At 31.7% G+C, this 21,502-nt stretch overlaps 2 protein-coding genes across 4 annotated transcripts; one reads left to right on the top strand and one right to left on the bottom strand.

Annotated features, from left to right (window-relative positions):
• The first annotated feature begins 338 nt into the window (after nucleotides 1-338).
• Nucleotides 339-8,496, top strand: LOC111318141 (RNA demethylase ALKBH10B-like). 2 transcript variants are annotated; one of them, XM_022920811.2, is made up of 8 exons: nucleotides 339-1,601; nucleotides 2,582-2,707; nucleotides 3,094-3,191; nucleotides 3,312-3,429; nucleotides 6,560-6,679; nucleotides 6,853-6,965; nucleotides 7,038-7,192; nucleotides 7,519-8,496. In XM_022920811.2, exons 1-8 carry the CDS (start codon nucleotides 962-964, stop codon nucleotides 8,213-8,215), a joined length of 2,067 nt encoding a protein of 688 aa, XP_022776546.2. In that variant the 5' UTR covers nucleotides 339-961; the 3' UTR covers nucleotides 8,216-8,496. The 2 variants fall into 2 exon arrangements, with proteins under 2 accessions (XP_022776546.2, XP_089610999.1); XM_089754873.1 differs by lacking the exons at nucleotides 3,094-3,191; nucleotides 3,312-3,429 and having other exon boundaries at nucleotides 429-1,601.
• Nucleotides 8,497-9,222: 726 nt separating this feature from the next.
• On the bottom strand, nucleotides 9,223-11,936 carry LOC111317544 (purple acid phosphatase 7-like). 2 transcript variants are annotated; one of them, XM_022919975.2, is made up of 7 exons: nucleotides 11,673-11,935; nucleotides 10,584-10,740; nucleotides 10,341-10,448; nucleotides 10,089-10,216; nucleotides 9,856-9,984; nucleotides 9,695-9,762; nucleotides 9,223-9,623 (listed from the first exon to the last, which is right to left on the bottom strand). In XM_022919975.2, exons 1-7 carry the CDS (start codon nucleotides 11,871-11,873, stop codon nucleotides 9,410-9,412), a joined length of 1,005 nt encoding a protein of 334 aa, XP_022775710.2. In that variant the 5' UTR covers nucleotides 11,874-11,935; the 3' UTR covers nucleotides 9,223-9,409. The 2 variants fall into 2 exon arrangements, with proteins under 2 accessions (XP_022775710.2, XP_022775711.2); XM_022919976.2 differs by lacking the exon at nucleotides 10,341-10,448 and having other exon boundaries at nucleotides 11,673-11,936.
• Between the last annotated feature and the right edge of the window lie 9,566 nt (nucleotides 11,937-21,502).

Here is a 21,502-nt window from a genome sequence, read left to right as displayed (position 1 = left end):
CGGAAACCCAAATATACATGTCCAAGATTAGCCCAAAAACCCAAAGTCAGCCGAAAAGAAAATATAAATATATTTGTTCACACTTTTGGAAAGACCAAAATCACCCTTCAAAATGAAATAGTGTATTCGATCACGGTTCCATGATCGATCCATACTAGCAAAAAAATTGTAAATCTCAAAACTCAAAGCACTCTATAGTTTCAAATATAATATAAAAAAATATAATTTAAAATTATAATAAAAATTATAAATAAATTTAATAAAATTATAAAAATATATTTTGAATTCGAATGACACGAATTATATTATAATACATAATTTTTATAAAAATATAACATAATACAAAAATTGCCGGTCTAAATTTTAGCCACCGTTTCAAGCAGACACATGCGTGATCAATAAGCCATTTTTGTTCACTGTCACTCTCCGTCTCCTACACGAGAAAGTCGTCTCTTTTTTTCTTCAACCCCAACTCCCCAAGATACACCACAGTCCAAACCCTAGATCTCTTTATCTATTTTTATTTGTTTATTTATTTATTTGCTTTTGACACTCCCCATCTTCACGTCACTCTTTTGTTTCACTGTATCCTCACACGGACATCACACAACAAAAGCAAAGACCCATATTCCAGATCTGACTAAACGGGACCAACCTCCATTTTCCATTTGTTGCTCCTCAGCTACCCATTTCTTTTCTCATTGTAAATCTTTTATTAGATCGGCTTAGACCTAGAAAAGAAAGAAGATAAAAACCCAGTTGTTCATTTTTTTTCACGGAATTGTATCTTGTTTAAAGTTGAATTCTTTTGAGTTAAAAGAATTTTGTTTGTGATTTTTGCGGTTGGATGTTGTGGGATTTAAATTAATTAGATCTGGATTTGGGGTATTTTAATTTGTATATGTTGGTTTAGCTGTTTGGTTTTTTTTTTTTTTGGATTGGTGTTAGGGAAATTTTCTCAATGGCAATGCCATCGGGAAATTTAATTTTATCAGATAAAATGCAGTTTCCTGCTTCTGAAGCTGGAGCAGCTGGCGGTGCTGCTGGGGCCGTTGCTGGCGGTGGAGGTGCAGGAGGAGGAGAGATCCACCAGCACCATCCCTGGCAATGGTTCCCCGATGAGCGTGATGGCGTTATCTATTGGCTGCGGGGGGAATTTGCTGCAGCCAATGCTATGATTGACTCCCTTTGTCATCATTTGTGTGAGATAGGGGACTTTGGGGAGTATGAAGCCGTCATAAGTTGCATTCAACAAAGGAGATGTAATTGGAGCCCCGTGCTTCATATGCAGCAGTACTTTTCAGTTGCTGAGGTTTCCTACGCGCTTCAACAGGTAGCGTGGAGACGTAGACAAAGGCACTATGATCAAGGTAAAGTTGGGGGAAAAGAGTTTAAAAGATCTGGCATTGGGTTTAAGGGCCACAGGGTAGATGTGGCTAAAGAAGTGCAGAATTCTGGGGTGGATGGTGATGGGAATTCGACTGTCACCACAGTTTCAGAGAGAAATGAGAGAGGGAGTGAGAAACGTGAGGAAGTTAAATCGGGTGGTGAAGTAGGGAAGGTGGATGATAAGGGCTCAGCTGTCACAGAGGATAAAAAAGGTAACTACTTGGTTCATGTTTCTTTTTTTATATGTTTTCCTTACATTGTGGTGAAGGTTGAATTTGTCGGTGAATGATACCTCGTATTCTCTAGCTTTGTTATGTTTGGTTATTGGTTTGTGACGGAGATGATCGAAATTTATATTTCTAAAGGATTTTGGGTGTTGATATTGTTGACTAAGGAACTATTTACTTGCTTAAAAAGCATGGTGTTGCTATATATGCTTCTTTCTTGGATTAGGCTTCTTATCAGAAACAAGAAAGTAGCCTTTTGTTGTTTGGTAAAATTTCTATTAGGTTTGTAGGATTATAAAGCAAGCTTTCTTATTTGGAAATTGCTGTCACATTCTCTGTTTCCCACGTTGACCTGAATATGCATATACCTACCTAATCAACAGTTGCACTATTTTTGCTAGTAATTGTCTGAAACTGGGGTTATGTATAATTAAAGGCAGATATTTTCTTCATCTGAGAGTGGTATAGTTGTAAATGGATGAAAATAAAATCAAAGGCATGCATTTAATAACTTATATACAATCTTGGAGAGGTTACAATTCACATACTTTATTACCAAATTTGTTATTAGTTTATGTGCACATATTGGAATGTAACTGATGTGATAAATAACTTCCAGTTTCATATTGTGCTAAGTATTTGTTTTACATACTTTTATCTTCAAATATATCCCAATAGAGGCTGGCTAAATTTCATTAGAACTGTGTTTTGGCATGGGGCATTTTTATATCAGTGCATAAGGCAATCATTCTGGTTTTAACTTTAACTCCTAGGGATTTTTCATTTGTTCTTAATGAAGGTTCTTTTGATACATTTTCGAGCTTTTCTTAGCCACACCACATAGGATGATAATTACTTAATGTTTTTAAAAAGTTAATTGACACCCCTTAATTGTAATTATGTATTGTACTTGATAATCTATGTTGTGAGATTTACATTCCTTTTTTGTTGGGCTTTGAATGCAGATATTGGTTCTAAACCTCATGCTGATAGCAGCTTAAAAAAGTCAGGGAGTTCAAAGGGAACTACACCTGGAAATACAGAACCTGGAAATGAGGATGTAAATGGTGGATGCACATCGATCTATAAAGGTACATCCTTTTACTTTGGTGACGGGTTACTTTTAGCTCTTAGAAGGTTCTGAAGTTGGTAGCTGCACTATTTATGAGTAGCAGCTGCTGTACATTTAATTTTCACTGCAATCATTTTTCTTTTCTTTTTTTTGACTAAGATTTGAACTTATCCAAATTTATGTACTTATCTATTTTTGCAAATATCCTCTCTTTTCTATTTAGCTAGGAAGGGTGAGAATAAACTGGGTAGGGTATTTAGTGGTTGCAACTTTGATTCAACTCCTGCACGATACGTTGAACAATTGAACTCAGACATTTCACTCTCTCTGAATAATTTCTTAGAGTTTAAATTTTAGTTTCATTCTGTTTTGTTATATTAATACTTTTTATTTATGATCTTTTAGAGAATGATTTACATTCCTCCCGAAATCAGAATGAAAAGCAGAATCTGTATACAGCTCCTAAAACTTTTGTTGGTAATGAGATGTTTGACAGAAAGATGGTAATTCTTTATAACCTTTGTGATGATATTTCTTGAAATTCTGGATGAACTGATAGCTTCTTGCTTCTTTTTCCCCCTATTCTGTTTCTACTTCTTATAAGCCGATATTTTTATTTTAAGGTTAACGTGGTGGATGGGCTAAAATTGTATGAAGAACTGTTTGATGAGAAGGAAGTTTCAAATCTTGTCTCATTGGTAAATGATTTAAGGGCCGCAGGAAAAAGGGGACAATTTCAAGGCAAGTTCTCTTAGAAGCTCCATTCTTTTTTCTGGTCCTGCAAGAAGGAAGTAATTCTTTCCAAATTGCATTCGATCCTTGGAAGCTTTGAGTTGTTTCCTTGGTTAATTTATCTATAGAGTCACTTTCTCATATTTCTGAAGTGAGAAGAACAGTGAAAAGAAATAGGAATGATCATTGCACATAGAAGAGTGCTGATTTAGTTTTATGATATACACTTTTACTTATTTACCTATTTAGCTTGGAAGAATTTCTCAGCTGTTTTTCAGTTCGACTTGTGCTTTAAATTCATGCCATGGACATTGCCATGGTCATGAACATATATGTGGTTGGAAAAACGGGGCTCATCGTTTGTTGAAGCTGCATAGTTTAGCGTGCTTGCTTGGCCTATCCTATTGGCAAGTCTTCATCTGCTGACTTTTATGAATTTGTCACAAGCTTGTAATTAAGTACTGGACCGTCGTCATAGAATATAGGTCTGATAGAGCTAGACGGGGATTAGGTCAATGTCATGTCATGCAGTTTACAATGATGGTACAACGACCTTCTTTTCTAACTCACTTTTTCTGTGTCAATGTAAATCTAGGGTTCTATCTGTTTATTTAATTTTAATCGTACATGCTTGCACTGAGCATGCTACTACCTTTTTATTGGGTAGAAATGGGGATTTTGTTCTATGTTGGCTCCATTGTTGCATTTAGGTTTTCTCTATTATAACTTTTTCAAATGAGCTTAATATTAACTTCCTGGGATGAATATGATTTCTATGTTGTTTATTACGACAATGGGACAAAAGATCATATGATTGTTTTTTCTTATGACTTTCAAATGAGCTTAATATTAGCTTGGTTTTTGTATCAGAAAGCTAATTTTTCTAGATTTATTTGTGATTGTTTCTACTCTTTAACTGCTATCATTGTTTATGTTTTTGAAGTGATTTGGCATGTTAAATATTATTATTGTTTCACTTGGGTGATAAATTCTGATTTTTTTTTGTCAGCTAGACAAATATAGTGAAACAAAAAGTCTGTATGGAGGCCAAACCCTCTAATTATAAGAGATATGGGCATAATTAATTACTTTTCTTGATAATACTGCTTTCTGCCTGCATTTAAATTGACTGATGCATGTTTGTTTTTTTGTATAAATCTTGGCCTGGAACTTAGCTCTGCAATTTTGGGCCCCTTTATTCTTATAAATACCATCTAGGGGAGGAAAGGTTTGTGTTCAACAGAAAGCTCTTGGGCTGTCACATTGGTTACCCGTATAAAACTGGGTTTGACTCTTACCCTCATATGGTTGGAGGGATTTTGAGCTGGTTAGCTTGCTTTCCCTTCTTACTATGGCGCAACTGCTCATGTGTTATTCCAACCATACCAAACAGGCACTCAAAATCAAGTTATGTTATACCATGAGATTAGCCAAACAAAAAAGTGTATTAGAAAAGGGTAAGTGTAAGAATATTGGAAAAGAAAACCAAGAAAATCAAGCAGAAATTTATGAAAATATTAGCGAGATACAGTTTTTCTTTTACTTCCATGTTTATGTTTGCTTTATCCAGTAGTGAAAATATGTTATCTTCTAAGATGGAAATCATATGTTCAAATTCAGGGAGTGGGTATCCTTCTGGTGGAAATCAATTGTATGTCTGTTTTTCTTCAGAGCTAGAAGAGGTTTTTCTTTCCTTTTCGGTGGAAATCAATGGTTGATACCTGATCAAATATGTTAAAACTAGATATGAACTGCCATTTAATCAGTCCAGTCGTTATTAAAAGCAGCTTGTACTGCCTGCTTATGTGAATATCAAGGTAGCCAGGTCTCTATCCATTGTTGCATAAAAGTGCCAGTGCTTTTTTAGCTCGAGTGCACTTGAACACTGATAGAAAGAACTAACTTTTTTGTGGTCCAGTGCAGCTAAACACCGATGATTTGATCTCAGTTTTTTCCTTTCTCATTTCCTTTAATTACTTTTCCTCATTATTTTGCATCCTTAAAATCCCTTCTTGAGTTTTGCTTTAAACTTCTAGAAGTTTTCATTTAATCTTCATTCTTCAACTCTTTGCAATTTCCTCAATTTTTCTGTGCTATGACTTTTTCCCCCTATTTTGCAATCTTATTTTCTTATCTTTTCATTTGCTTGTAAATTCATTTTGAATATATTTTTGTGGAGATCATTCGAGTGAGATCGAATGATTGCATTCAATTTATATAAAACATAGAGGGAAAAAATGAAAATAAATGATTTTTTTATCCTTGTACGTTGATCTACTGCCTTCTACTGTGCCCCCCCTTTGCTGGTCAGTCTCAAAGCTGGGTTGAGAATATTGATTGAATTAACCGGGTAATAAGGACATAATGTAAAAGTTTCATTATTATTTTTTAGAGAAGATGCTTGTATGGAAAAATGATGTATAAAATTAGTGTTGGAGCACATAAACATTTACCAAGTCAATTTGGCACATGTTAGTGTTAGATAATTCTTTTCAGCATTTAAAAGCAAATCTTATAAATATACATTAATGTATACCTCCTAGGTTATTTTGTTTGTCATTAATCTATATGTTAAATTGTTAACATCCCAAATAGCTTAAATGATCATTTTAGGACCGAGAATTTCCTTACCACGTTGCTGGTGCGCTCCTATGATCCAATTCCAGTCCTAACCTTTGTCCATCATTTGTCCACTCCTTTTCTGAATATTTTTGCTTTCAGCTGAATCATAATCATAGTTGATAGGCTTGCAGCATCTTTTGCAACTACTGTTTATAGTTTTATCTATCATGCATCTGTTTCTGGGTGAAGCTGGTACCTAAGAATGCATTGGGGACCATTGTGGCAATGGTTGAAGGTGCTAGTATTTCTTTTATTGTCATTGTTTTTTTTTTTTTTTTTTAAATTTCTGATTTTATCTGTGTACCATGGCTGAATTCTGTATTGTGTTGGAGGAACAGATAATTCTGCTCATGCTTAAGCTGATTCTGTTCTCTTAATTGCTGATCAATCTTTGAATAATTTTGTTTCAGTCTGGTAGTGCATTTTCTTGGATGCTGAATATTTCTGTAAAAGTACTATCATTGTATTCAAATATCAGTTATAGCTGAATTGCTATGTGACAATTTACATGAAGCAGGTCAGACATACGTCGCTTCAAAAAAACCCATGAAAGGACATGGCAGAGAGATGATTCAATTGGGCCTTCCAATTGCAGATGCACCTCTAGATGATGAAACTGCTGCAGGGACTTCCAAAGGCATGTTTCTTTGATGAGCCTTCCCCTCCTTGACTTCTTCCCATACCAATCCACCCACCCACCCACCTAAACACACATGCACACAGAAAGTAATGAAATATATGTTTAATTTTTGCGTGATAAATACTTTCAAGAAATTTTAATTCCTTTCTAATTTGATTGAGCTTTAGCAGATCGGAGAGTAGAAGCCATTCCTGCCTTGCTGCAAGATGCTATTGAACTGTTGGTTGACTTACAAGTTATAACTGCAAAGCCAGACTCTTGCATCATTGATTTCTATAATGAGGTAGGTAAAGATGGTTCTTCTGGTGGTTCTGTATAAAATAAGCTTAAGGCTTATGGTGGTTTTTTTTCCTAGGGGGATCATTCACAGCCTCGCATGTCACCACCTTGGTTTGGAAAGCCTGTTTGCATCATGTTCTTGACTGAGTGCGATATTACTTTTGGAAGGGTAATTGCATTTGATTATCCTGGGGACTTTAGAGGTTCTCTAAAGCTTTCTCTTGCACCTGGGTAATTATTTTACTCTTTCTCTTGATCCTACCACATTCACAACCCTTCAATGTGCTTGGAGAATGATGCATGTTTAAAATTGAATGATATCTATATATTTCCAGATTACTAACTTTGAGCAATTTAACTGTTTAAGTCAATCCTAAAAAAAAAAAAACTGGTAATAATGCTTTTAGGGTATAGACTATATAGTCCCCAAATCTATTAGAATAGTGATGACTAATAAAAGTTAGTCTTTCATAGCATTGCTTCCTCATTGAGTCCAATTGGATTCTCTTCTTTTGTGTCATATTCCTGAGATCGTATGTTTCATAACTATCATGCAGATCTCTGCTTGTGATGCAAGGAAAATCAGCCGATTTTGCCAAATATGCACTTCCTTCCGTCCGAAAGCAACGAATACTTGTTACATTTACCAAGTATCAACCAAAGAAATCCATAACTGACAACCAGAGGCTTTCTTCACCTTCAGTTTCTCAGTCTTCACAATGGGGTCCACCACCTAGTAGATCACTTAATAATTTTCGTCATTCTGCTGGTCCCAAGCATTATGCAGCAATACCAACAACTGGCGTACTGCCAGCCCCACCAATTCGCCCACAAATACCTCCTCCCAATGGTGTTCAAACGTTATTTGTCCCCACTCCGGTTGCTCCTGCAATACCTTTTCCCGCTGCAGTTCCCATTCCACCTGGTTCAACTGGTTGGCCAGCTGCTCCTCCACCTCGTTTGCCTGTTCCTGGCACTGGAGTTTTCCTGCCTCCACCAGGCTCTGGTAATTCATCACCTCAACAGTTGTCAACTACTGCAACTGAACTCAATATTCCTGTGGAGACAACTTCACTGGAAAAAGAGAATGGTTCTGGGAAACCCAATCATCATACAACTTCTCCTAAGGGGAGGTTGGATGGAAAATCTCCAAAGCCAGACTGCGATGGAAGTGTAGATGGAACTGGCAATGGGAGAGCTGTGATAAAGGAAGAACAACAATGTGCTGACAATAGTGTCAACCAGACCTGCTAGTGCAGTTTAGAGAGAGAGAGAGAGAGAGAGAGAGAGAGAGAGAGAGAATTTCTCGGAAGGAAAGGAGGTAGGCTGCGAACAGCAATGAGTTTAAAGCAAATGTAAAGAGCGGCAACATTCGAGACTTTTGACATTTCATACCAGTAGGAGGGGAACAAAGGGGAGGGAGGAATTCCTCGGTTCTCTCTGCAATCCTTCATGTTCACTTTTCCTTTTTTTTGTTGTCTTGTGACTCTCACGCTAGGTGAAAAACTCCATTAATTTAACTTTGGTTCTTATTACTGTCTAGTTTTACAAGTTTTATTCTTACTGTCTAGTTTTACAAGTTTTATTCTTACAAACTTAGTTGAGCTGCTGCTGTGCGCTACCTGCTTAATCTAGGTGAAATACCTTGATTCAGAGCCTTTCCCTAGAGATTAGTACTTACAAAATTACCTTCATTTCTCTTGTACAACTCCTGAAGGACTTATCTCACACACCATTAAAGCAAATATTATCATATTTGGTCGTTGATTTTTTTTTCTCTTGTTTTTTAATTCTCTTCTTGTTTGAACTGACTTTTATAATAGCATGAGCACCAATCTGAATTTATTCAACCCTGTCAATTCCAAACTATCGATTAGACTGTAAAATCTGTGCAAGGGAAAGTAGCAGGTTTGCCACAGAAAATGACACACTTGAAAATCACGCTGAAGAGGAAATCGTGAGGTTCCAACTCCCAACTTCAATTAGAAGCAGTTGACTTCTAGATTTTGAATGCTCATTATCGCTAAGCCAAATAAATGAAAATGAACATTATTTTAGCAAATCAGATTGAGGACGACCCTTTTGGTCTTGGTGCTATATTTTACATTTGAAAAGCAACGCCTCCAACAAAATCTAATTTCAACGCCACTTACCTTTCTCTTCCAAGATTGATGAGTAAAAACTAGGAGGAATCAAGTCAAGAGCCAAGGAGTTCCTTTTTTTTTTTTGGGGGGGGGGGGGGGGGTGGAGAGAAATCAAACTTTCATTGGAGGAACTATTGTATTCAGAGGCAATTATTCTCATACATATTAGTCTTTTTTTGCACACCTATATAATGACTATTATATTTCATTGTCACCCCACCGCCTGAAATTGCAGCACTTGAAGATCAGTAAGCAATTTATCTACAACAACCTTCTGATTTATACATTTAGTGAATTTCTCTAACTAAGCAGATGAATACTGCTCTTTGGAGATATTCCATGCATGCAAAACTCTGCCAAAAATATCATAGAAGGCGATATAAACACTTTTTTGAGTTATTTGCATTGACATAAATCCTTGCCCATCATAGTAGAACTTGAGTTCCTCTGGATCCCACGGGTGTATTTGACCTTTCCATGCCTTTGAGCCACCACCAGTAGTTAAATATTGAATTTGACTGCATTTATATATGTTATTTCGGATGCTCGTATCTCATATAAAATCTCAAAAAATGTATGAAAATTCTACCTGTTACTTTCAATGATGTGTTCCAAGCAGTGATCGTGGCCGTTAATGTACATGTCTACACTATTTGCCTGAGAAAAAAAGGGTATAATTAATTTCCATTATAAACATAAGCAAACTGAAAATGCAATTGATATAGTTTTGTTGGTCGTTTAGATTATTACTTCAAGGATTGGTACAAGTTGTTCAACCAGCTCTTCGGTGACACCATGGTTTCCTGCGCTTTTGATTGTATGGTGTCCAACCACTATCTTCCATTGTGCATTAGATTTCTTTAATGCTTCATCCACGTCCTGTTTGGAACCAAGAATACCGTTTTCCCTCAACATTTTTTTAAAATTTTTTATTATAGTGTCTTCACAATAAAATATTAAAGCATCGTTCCTATGATTTTTACCTTGAGGAGATTTGAAAGATAATATTCCCTGGGATAGACGCCTTTCCAGTCATAGGTATCATCCCCTGGATGAGTGAAATACTTGTCCACAAATGGAGTTGTATCCACGAAGAAAAACTCTACAAATTCTGCCAAAGAAACATGACAAAAGTATTGTAACCATACTTAAAATCAAGGTGACAAATCCAACCTACTGATCAGTTGAATTATGGATTTAACAATTGACAATGATTCAGTTCCCTTTTTTTTTACCAGCTTTGAGAGTATATGATCTCAAGCAAAGCCATCTCTTGTCTTTTTGTCTAAGGATGTGACTCAATTGTGCTTCAACATCACCTCTATAGTCATGGTTCCCCAAAACTGACAAAAAACCCTTTTTCCAGTTAATTTTTTCAGCAAAAATGAAGAATAAATTAAGTAGATGTTATATGTGCATATACTTGAATTTTTAGTTTGAGGAAAGTAGAAATTTGATTGAAGTTTTTATTCATTTACCATTGTACCATTGTTTGTTCAAACTTGGGGCTGTATAGATTGCGGTGAATGACTCATTGAAAGCTGGATCATCAACTCCAGTCAGGCCATCTTCATAGAAGTTATCCCCTGTTGAAATCACAAAATCTATGTCTAGTTTCTGACCCACCGATCCCATCTACAAATACCCAAAAAAATTGGGGGTAAAAAAAAAAATAGAACTAGCATTTTTCATATTACATATGAAATTAAAAAAAAAAAATTAGGTGACAAATTTGTTTTGGGAATAATAATTTTAATGACTCTTAGTGGGTTGATTTTCTATATTAATCAAGAATTATATGGTCATGATTTCCTTTGATGATATTTTCAATGAAAGAATCTATGCATGGAATCATCTGCCGCCATTACACCTCTATATTTCAGACTGCTTTCAAATGGCAGACGAATGATCCAGTGGAAGCCATTTTTGAGGCAAATATAAGGAGTTGCCGTCGACACATATAGGCCGGTTGGCCTTAATTATAGGTTTTTGCTGGCATGATCCAACCCATGCTTTGGGAATGCCTATATTTTACTTTTTCCTTTTCCATAAATTTACTCACAAATCTTTCCAATCAACTGCTAGTCTAAAACCTTAACTATATAAGCTTCATTTGAACAATTTTTTTTTTTATTTTTTAATTAAAATTTAAATTTAAAATCCTGAATTTTGAAACCGATTTTAATACACTAAATTAATAGTTTATTGGTTAAACAAAATCTCCAGTGTAGGAGATGAGTTTTTTTTATTTAATAAAAATAGCTTAACACGTATACCATTTTTTTTCCAAAATCAATTTGAAATTTTAGCTATAGATATTCCATGGCAAACAAATTGTTTTCTTACAATGGAATTAAACATAAACAACTAACTTGGTAAGCATTATTACCATGGCAAAGTTTTACATTCAATAGTTGGCAAAATAAAAAACGAATCATACAGAAAGACATGTTTATATATATAAAACATTTGTCATAAAAAACCTTAATCGAATGCATTATTGTTAATTAAATTAGAAAAAAAAATCACATGAATCATGAAAGAAGATAGCTACAATTGAAACTGACCTGAAATGCAACTTCAGATTGATTGTATCGTCCTTTTCTTCCCCAGTCTCCAACCACCAAAATGTTGAGAGACCCATCAGGTTTTACCGAGTGCTGAAAATGCTGGAGCTCGGCCAAGGAAGAAAACGATGACAGCCATATCCAAGCACTGATCAGGAGAAGAGAGGTATGAATGGTTTTATCAGACGATAGAGAAGCCATTAATGTTGAAGAAAAGGAAGAATTGTTTGTATTATTAATCGCTGACCAACATTGTTGACAATACAAGGCAAGACTTTTATAGCCCGCTAAATTTCGTGACTACAACAGTTACTTGAGAAAGTTGGCTTCTTTAACTCAAAAGTTGATACAACTAAATATGCTTTTTTTTTTTAAATATAAATAAGGCGTAAAGAGATTATAAATGTTGAATTTAAATTTTAAATTTATTAAATATTACCTTTTAAATATATAATTATATGAATTAATTAAATTAAATTAAATTTAAATATGCCTTTAAATATACAAAATTATTACGCTAAGACATGGTCCACATTTATCTTGCAGAAACAAGAAGGAAAGAATCCGAATAATGCTTAAAACACAAACGTTTTGACTTGATGAAAGGTTCTCAACTACCCCAAGTATTTGCTTCCAAGAGATGGAAGGTTAATCAGACAAACGGAAATTTAAATATTTAAAGAATATAATATTTGGATATAAATTAATTATATTTTTAAGCTTAAAATGTACTGTAATGAACCCTAAACCTGGTCTCAGTTGTCCCTTTCGTAGTAAAGAAATTGCAATTATTTAACTGTTAGACATAATCTCTATGGGTTAAGGAAAAAGAATTCATTTTTGATATATTGATAATAGAAAATTTTTACAAGTGGAATTAAAAAATTATCATATGTTTTATTATTTTAATTAATTTATTATATTTTAAAATTATATGTCATTTTATTAATCTGATTGTCGGTAAATGTGATAATTTCTCATTTAATTATTTAAGTGTTTTTATTTTTTATACGAATTTGCAAGGTAAAAAAAGAAGGGATTGAAATCTTGCACTTTGAGCCTCCACTTAAAACAATAAATATTAATTTTTTACTTAGTTCCCTACCCCCCTTTGCCCCTCCCCAGATGGTTCAATTGCTTCCTTTTGTTTGTGTTCATATAAATTAATTATAATTCTTTTTTATTATATAAATCTTTGTACGTAGTCATTCAATCTCAATTATAAAATTGCATAATGATTCAGATAAATTTTATATAAGGTTTGTCTGGACCTTGTACTCATGAATGATCGAGCTTTATATAATTTTATATATTAATTGCAATAGAAGTTATCCTTCTGTTCTTATTCGACTTTTTATCTACTTTTGTAGGCGACAATTGCTTTAGGGTGTGAATAGCTCTCCATTTTCATGTTGAAAAGGGGATATGATTTTAGATTTTTTTTAAAAAATTTACAACATACCTAATTAAATTAGCTTTATTCACTTTATTGAACTTTTATATATTATTCAAGTTTTGTCTTGAGCTGGGAAAAGAGTTAATGCTTGTGTCGTAACATATTTAGAGTCGTCGGATGAATTTAGAAATGAAAAGAAAAAAACGAAAAATTGAGTTGTTATCAAATTTTTTTGATTATACGGGATTAGTCATCTATTAAAATATATTCATTTAATAAAATTTTAAAATTAATTAAAAAAATTATTTTAAAGTTTACAAAATATTTTAGATCCAGAAATCGATTATGTGTGAAAAAAATTAACACTTTTATAGTGCTAATTAAAAATGATATCAATTAATTACGTATTATCCATTAATATTGACAAAAAAGTCATTGACTTCCTTTGTTTATTGTAGTTTTGATTTTTACTTTATCTTTATTCTATATTTATTGTTTCATTTTTATTCGAAAAAAAAAATTAGAATCATTTTATTGAAATAGCTTTTAAAATGTTTTAGTACGCTAGTAACATTAAAAAAATTTTTTTTCATCTAAAAATTTTTTAAGTATTACTTCTCGAAATACTTTAAAATTTCATCTTTGAAGCTCGTATTTACTTTTCGTAAAAACGAAATCATGCATGCAATATGAATGGCAATATATTGATGTACGTGTTTTATTTCATTTTTAAAAAATATTTTTTATTTTTAATGTTATTGTATTGAAGAAATTTTTTTTTATTATACTGAAAAGTTTTTATAAATACTCAAATACATTAGTATTATTTAAAAAAATTTTTTTCACCTAAAGATTTTGTAAAATGTCATTACTCGAAATACTTTAAAATTTCATCATTGAATAAAATTTTTTTCCTCATTTTTATTATTTTTAATAAATTAATTAATTTTTATTTTTATTTTATAGCAAAAAGGAAAGTTTTTTGTTGTATTAAAAATTTTTTATAAATGCTCTAATACGTTGATAGTATTTAAAAAAATCTTCTTACTTAGAGATTTCATAGATATCACTACTCAGAATACTTTAGAATCTCATTATTGGATAAAAATTTCATTTTTTACACTTTTTAATTATTTTTTTATCAATTCTATTATTTTATTATTTTTACTATTTTTATTAATTTTTTTTAAATTCTTTTGGTTATTTTTTCTATTTTTTTAATTTTAAAAATTATCAAATGTTAGACACCATTATTATTATTATTATTATCATAATCATTAATTATTAATTATTTTATTATTATTATTATTTTATAAGGTTTATTCCAAATTTTAACAAAACTATAAAAAATTTTAACTATATATTTCATTATTTATTTTTATTATTTTGTTTACATTTTTACTAAAAAAACAACAAAAATTTATTCTAATAAATTGAAACATTTTAATATGCATAAATACTAATGATAAAATTTAAAATAACAAAATAATATTAAAAAGTAATTCAAAAAATTCAAAAAAATTTTTTTTTACTTAAATTGGACCGATCAATGGTTTGGTCAACACTGATCTGGGTCAATCAATGCAGGCTTAGAGCTGATTCAATTGGATCAATCTACGCTGAAAGAAGAGCTGGGTTTCGTGTTGGGCGCACGAACCCATGGGTGCAAGATCCCAAGGTCAGATTGTTGGGTCACGTGTGGATCTTGGCCTCTTAAAACGATGTCATTTTGTTGTTTTTTCTGTAAAATCCAAAATTTTTTTTTTGTTATTCATAAAAAGCTTCTTTCTTTAAATCGAGGGCTTCTTGACTGGTCATTGGTGATCCTCAATGGTGGTCAAAAAGTTCCTAAAAAATGCCAAAAGTTTCCTCTTCCTCTATTCTTTTTAAATCCAAACTCACTTTCACTAAAAAATTTCCCAAACCTTCTAAATTTACTCTTTAAACTTTTGCCCAAAACTCTTCTTTTTATGGATTTTTTTTGATGAATTTGGTGCTGGGTTCCCTGCTTCTAAAGGATTAATTTTTTTGTTTTAGTTTTTTTTTTTGTGTTGGTAGCAAGTTTCCCTCTTTTTTCTTTTTAGGTATGTTGGTAGGGTTTTTTTTTTTTTTTTTGTAAGGGTTTTTTTTTTTTTGCAAGATTTTTTGGCTTTCTTGGTGGTTTTTTTTTTTGGTAGAGTCCTCCTTTTTGGTTTCTCTAGTAAGGTTTTTAAGTAGGAGTGTAAATGATACATTAGTACTCGTAAGCTATTCGGATTTGATTTGATTAAAACTCGAATTCGATTCGATAATTGTTGAGCTGAGTTCGAGCTCGAGTAGCTTGACTTATTAAACAAGCCGAGTTTGAGTATATTAGTATCCAGCTCAAATAGCTCGCGAGCCTAGTCGAACTTTTTTATTATATATATTTTTATTATTTTATTTATAAAATTATCATCTTACCCTTAACCTAAGAAACCCTAAACTTTTATTTTCTTCTTTCCTTTTTTCTCCCGTTTCTCTCATCTCACCAGTCACCAACTGCGGTGCCCTTTCTTTCCACTACAATCTCTTCCAATCCTTTCTATCTTATTAGTATTTCCATTTTATTCCTCTTACTAGTTGGATTGGAGTTGACACCCAGTTATGAGAATAATTAAAGCAGATTATAGTTGAGTAAGAGTTTTGATTTGATGGAATGGCCTACTTGGCTCAATAGGCGGAGATGAAATAGTAGCTTATTCTTTCACAACAGCAACCTATTTTTACCCAACTTATTCTTGCAGTGGCTATGCACCTAACAACGAATTCTCGGGTTTGTCTCACATGTTCTCTTTACTATTTCACCTTTTCTATTCGGTAAGATTCTTATCAGTGTCTTAAATCATTCGCGTTTATTTCACTCTTCCTTATTATTATTATTATTATTATTATTATTATTCTCCGATTCTTTTCAAAAACCCTAAATTTATTTATCTATTTGTTTTTTTTTTTCAAAGATTTGCTAGTGCGATTAGAGTTAAGGTTTAAAGAGGCTTGAATCAAATTCTGAGATAAGTTTTAGGTATATGATCTTTTATCTCTTGTTTGTCTACTGAGAAAATGTGAAAAAATGAAAAATAAACAAGAAAATGTTTGTTTTTATTTGCATAATTTTGTTTTGCATGTAAGAAATTTCTATCTCTGAGTCATATATTTTCTTTCTGTTTTAGTTTCACTTTTTTTTTTGGTGGAGTTTTTCTTTTGAATTGATTATTGTTTTTGTTATTCATTTGATGACATTTAAAAATATATAAAAAAACAACTTAAAGTTTTATATATTTACCATAAAACATATTAATTAAACTTTTTATTAGATTATTATTCATTGGCATTGTTTTTTTCATTTTGTAGGATTTTTTTCCCTTTCATTCTCTTTATATATGGACGGAGGATGAATTGATGGGCTTGACCACATTGTTTCATTATTATAGCATTAAATTTTCATAATTATCTAGTATTTTAATTATTATGCAATTGAGATCTTTACAATCTTTTATATCGTTGTCCCATTAACGATGTTTGACTGATTTCTAATTTGGACCACATCATCCACGTAAAATCAATATCACAGGTTTGTTTTTTTTTTTGAAGGAAAACACTTGCCTTGATAATTGTCACTTGCTGATGTTATTAAACCTTGTTTTCCATGTCCAAATTTGTATATTTTTTTGAATAATTTAAAAATTATTAACAAGATTTTTAAAGGGCAAAATAATACTAAAAACCAAAATTCAAAGATATATAGCAATAATGTGATTGTTTGACTTAAAAAAAAAGACCCTAAAGATATATAACAAGGATGGATTTGAAAAACAAGAGGAAATTTTGTACAAAAGGGTATAACTTAGTGATAATTTGGGTCAAAAATTAATATTATTAAGGACTTGATTCCATGATAATGCATCTCCTATGAATTATTGATAAAACATTTTTTCACATGTAGCTATTAATGGAAGAATTTTGAAGATAAATTATTGTTCAAAGTTGAAATTTTAAAAATATAATCTCTGAAGTGAAATTGAAAATTACCAAATATTCTTTTCCATTGGTTATATTATATACTGTTCTTACATTCGCCTACTATTAATAAACCCACCAAACCAAAATAATAAAAAGAATCTTATAAATATAAAATTTAAATGTAACTTCCCTTGTATGAAAATTCATATTATTTGAAATTAAAATTTAATTTAATTAATTTTTATGATTATTTTAAAATAATAATATTATAAAAATTTAAAATTTAAATCTCAATACCTAAAATAAAAATCTCATTTAGAGTTTTTTTAGTGTTTTTTCTATGTATTTTCTCGGAGGATATCCCTAGGGGCATTGTAGGCTTTAACCTTAATTACTTGGAAAATTTTTTGTTTGTATATAATGATTAGAAAAGAGAAAAACAGAATATAAAAGTGAAGTCCCAAACGTTTCTTGGTAAATTATGACAAGGGTTGATTTTTAAGTCAAACATGCAATTAAGTAGATTCTTGATCATCCAAACACTGTTTTTTTTTTTTATGTGATTATACTTTTTTGTTTGTTTGTTTTAGTTACTGCATGTGTATGATCAATTGTTTTAGTTACTGCATGTATAGGATCAATTTAGATCTTAGTTATTTACATAATTACTACCACCCCATTGCATTTTAGTCCTTGATCAATTGTCATATATGGCAAAGACTATGTATATTGTTTGCAATTCCTATAGATGGTTATCATTTACTGCTAAATTCCATACTCTTCTAATAACTTGTTTCTAGCAACTTGTTTGGCATGTTTTTCCCAAAAAAAATTTATCGCACGTGTTTCTAACAACTTGTTTGGCATTATTGTTTGATCCTAAAATTGAATTATTGTTTTGATTTGTCCTTTTTTTTTGTTATATAAAACTAAACATGTCATCAACCACATCGGATCTCTCCTCTGTAACAGTTCAGCTGACAATAAATTTTTTTGCTAGTCGAATAATGATAATGATTCAATGAATGAAACTTTAGATGCCACTGATGGTAACATAAATAAAACACCAGTCACTGATACCAATGATAGAGAATGTGATGATGCTAACCCTGAAGAATGTGAGGAAGGTAATGAGAAAAGAAGGCAAAAAATATCTACTGTTTGGTTAGAGTTTAAAGAAGTCACTCTTCCTGATGGTTTTAAAAAAAGAGAGTGTGTCCATTGCAAGAAGAAGCTAGCAATAAATGTAAATAAAAGTACAACTCAATTTAAAAAGTATTTGATAACTTGTGTCAAGCAAAATTTTTTTTTAAATCAACAACAAATGATTAACTTTTAACCAGTAGACACATGTGGTGATGTATAGATACTATCTACTTTTACAGATGGTAAGTTTGATATGGCAAAGATGAGAGAGGCAGCTACATATTGGATACTTATGCACGAGTATCCTTTTTTGATTATAAAAGAAGAAGGCTTTAACATGATGCAAAAACATGGGATGCCTGAATGGGAAAATATATCACGTAATACTATTAAAAGGATTGCATGCAAGTTTATGAAGCAGAAAAAAAATTAAAGGCACTGTTAAAAATTATCAGCAAGATTAGTTTGATGATAAATTTATAAAAGTCAAGTAATCAAAAGATTGAGTACATGGTTCTTATAGCACATTTTATAGATTCTAATTGGAGATTGAAAAAACGCGTTATTAGTTTTGTTCACATACCTCTTTCTCATTGTGGTGTTGAGATTGTTGATTATATTTTTAAGTGTTTAAAGGAATGAAAAATTGAAAACAAGGTATTTACACTTTCTGTGGACAATGCTTTAAGCAATGATGTGGCAATTAAAATTCTTAAAAACACCTTTTAAAAAAATAAGAGGTTGCTTTATGAAGAAAAATTATTTCATATTCGGTGTTGTGCGTACATTTTAAATATCATGGTTCAAGATGGTCTTTCTAAAATTAAAAATATGATTGGTGATGTTCATGAAAGTATCAGTTTTATTAATCAAAATGAGGCAAGACTTAACTCATTTTTTGACGTAGTACAATAATTACAATTGCCTGATAGAAAACTCATTTTCGATTGTAAAACACGTTGGAATTCAATATTCGAGATATTGTCGATTGCAATCAAATTCAAAGAAGTATTTTCAAGACTCAAAGAACGAGAATCTTATTACGAATGTTGTCCAAGTCATAAAGATTAGGAAAATGTGGAGAAAGTTTGTGAGATTTTAGAAGTTTTTAATTCAGCCACTAAAATCATCTTTGTAAGTGATTATCCAACTTCAAACCTATTTCTAAATAAAGTTTATCATGTGAAAGTGTTGTTGGATAAAATGATAAATGATGAAAATGAATTTGTTTAAGCAATGGTTCACAAAATGAAGAGTAAATTTGATAAGTATTAGGAAGAATGTAATTTGTTAATGGCTAGAGCAGCTATCTTGGATCCAAGGCGCAAAATGAGGGTGGTTGAGTTTTGCTTTCCTCAAATATACTTTGATAAAGAAGCAAGAGAAAATATTGTTAGAGTTCGAGATGCTCTTTATGAGATTTATGAGGAATATGCTCGTAAGTATCAATTTGGTAGTGAGCATAGTGCTGAAACTTAAGTGCATGATAGTTATATTAGTGGTATGAATATAAAAGCTTATTCTTCTGATTGGTCTAAATTTGTAAATTATGTAAAATCAATTGAAACTGCTCAACCACGATAATTTGATCTAGATGTCTACCTAGTTGAGGGTTGCTTTATCTATAAAGTAGATTCCACTAAGTTTGATGCTTTGAAATGATCGAAAGTGAGCACTTTGAAGTATCGTATTTTATCCAATATAGCTCAAGATATACTTACTATTCCTATCATTATGGTGGCTTCAGAGGCTACCTTTAGTGTGGGAGGTAAAGTTATTGATATTTATCACGCTTCTTTAGCTCTTGACACAATGCAAGCATTACTTTGTGAAGGAGATTAGTGTCAAAATCTTCATGGCGTGAAGAAGAAAAAGAACAAAGTGAGTTTTTTTTATTATTATTTTGTTATTGGGTGACTATCATTGCTTTAATCTAATTTTTAACTATTATTTTTCTTTACTTTATCTATATAGAAAGAGAAGAAATCAATTGAGATTGCACTTAAAATCCCCTAAAGTGAGGATAGCTAATGTTTTCTATGTATGTATGACATATTATTACTAAATACCTTTAATTTGTCATAACATTACTAAAGAAAAATAGGTGGTAGCTAGTCTAGATTGAGCTTTTTACATTATAGTTTACGAACCATAGGTTAACTAATGACAGAAACTTATGTTAAATTAATTGACAAGACATTGTCTATATTTTTCTGCTTTGATTATAAGGCAATTGACAAGATACAATCCATGTTTATGCTAATGTTAAAAATTTAAAGTTATTGATCATTGTAATAATATCATAATTTTTTTTTATATGGATGCTTCTATTATGATTCTTATTGTTAATTATAATTTGTTTGTATTGTAATTATTTCTTGGTTTAGGTTTGTTGGAAAACAATATGAGCCCAATGTTCATTTGAAGACATAATATGTAAAGGTAGCATATGTATTGTTTTAGGTTTGTTGTAACTTATTTGTGGACTTAGTTGAAGACATAATATGTGAAGGCAACATATATATTGTTGTTGGTTTGTTGTAACTTATTTGCTTAGATATTTAATTTCTTTCAATTAAGACTTTAATTTCTAAGTTTCATCATGTCTTTTATTTTTGTGTTGTATTTGAATCATTTGATGAGATTTTTATTTGCTTGAATTTGGTTGTTGTGTAAGTTTTTATTATTATTGTTGTTGTTGTTGCTATTATTATTGTTATTATCTTGAAAATATAATATTTATTAGGTTTGATAAAAAATAGTTGTAAAAGATCTTGAACTCAAGTTCGAGCTTTCGAGCTCAATCACAAATAATTGATCTCTTGTCAAGTATAAGAATTGAGCTTAATCGAACGAGCTTGAGTAACTCAATTTCAATCACGAATCGAGCTCGAGTTAGAAAAATAAATTCGATCGAGTTTGAGTCGAGTATCAAGCCGCGAGTTAAAAGTCGAGCTTGAGCTTGAGCTTTTCACTGTATCGTCTCGACTTGACTTAATTACACTTTTATTTCTGGATAGTCTTTTTTTTTTTTTTTTGGGTTAGGTCTTTTTTTCATTTTCTGGCTAGGCTTTATAAAAGTCGGCCTAAGAGTGGGTGGGGGTAGGTGCTTGGCATACGAGTTGATGAGTGCTTAGTAGGTGCACAAAGCGATTCCAAGAGACTATGGTGGTATAGAGGGAGCTTAGGGGTTTGGTGGCCTGTGCTTAAGGGTTGCAGGGGTTGTATGGCATCCACTCCCATCGACCCTTTGCCTCCTTTTTATTTTTTATGTTTTTTTTATTGTTTAATAATTAATTAATTAATT

The sequence above is a fragment of the Durio zibethinus genome, chromosome 2, assembly GCF_047325235.1.
Source record: "Durio zibethinus cultivar Kanyao isolate XHJ-2024 chromosome 2, ASM4732523v1, whole genome shotgun sequence".
NCBI classification, from domain to species: domain Eukaryota; kingdom Viridiplantae; phylum Streptophyta; class Magnoliopsida; order Malvales; family Malvaceae; genus Durio; species Durio zibethinus.
Note: the sequence above shows the minus strand (reverse complement) of the source record. Positions and strands in the feature narration are given on the sequence as shown.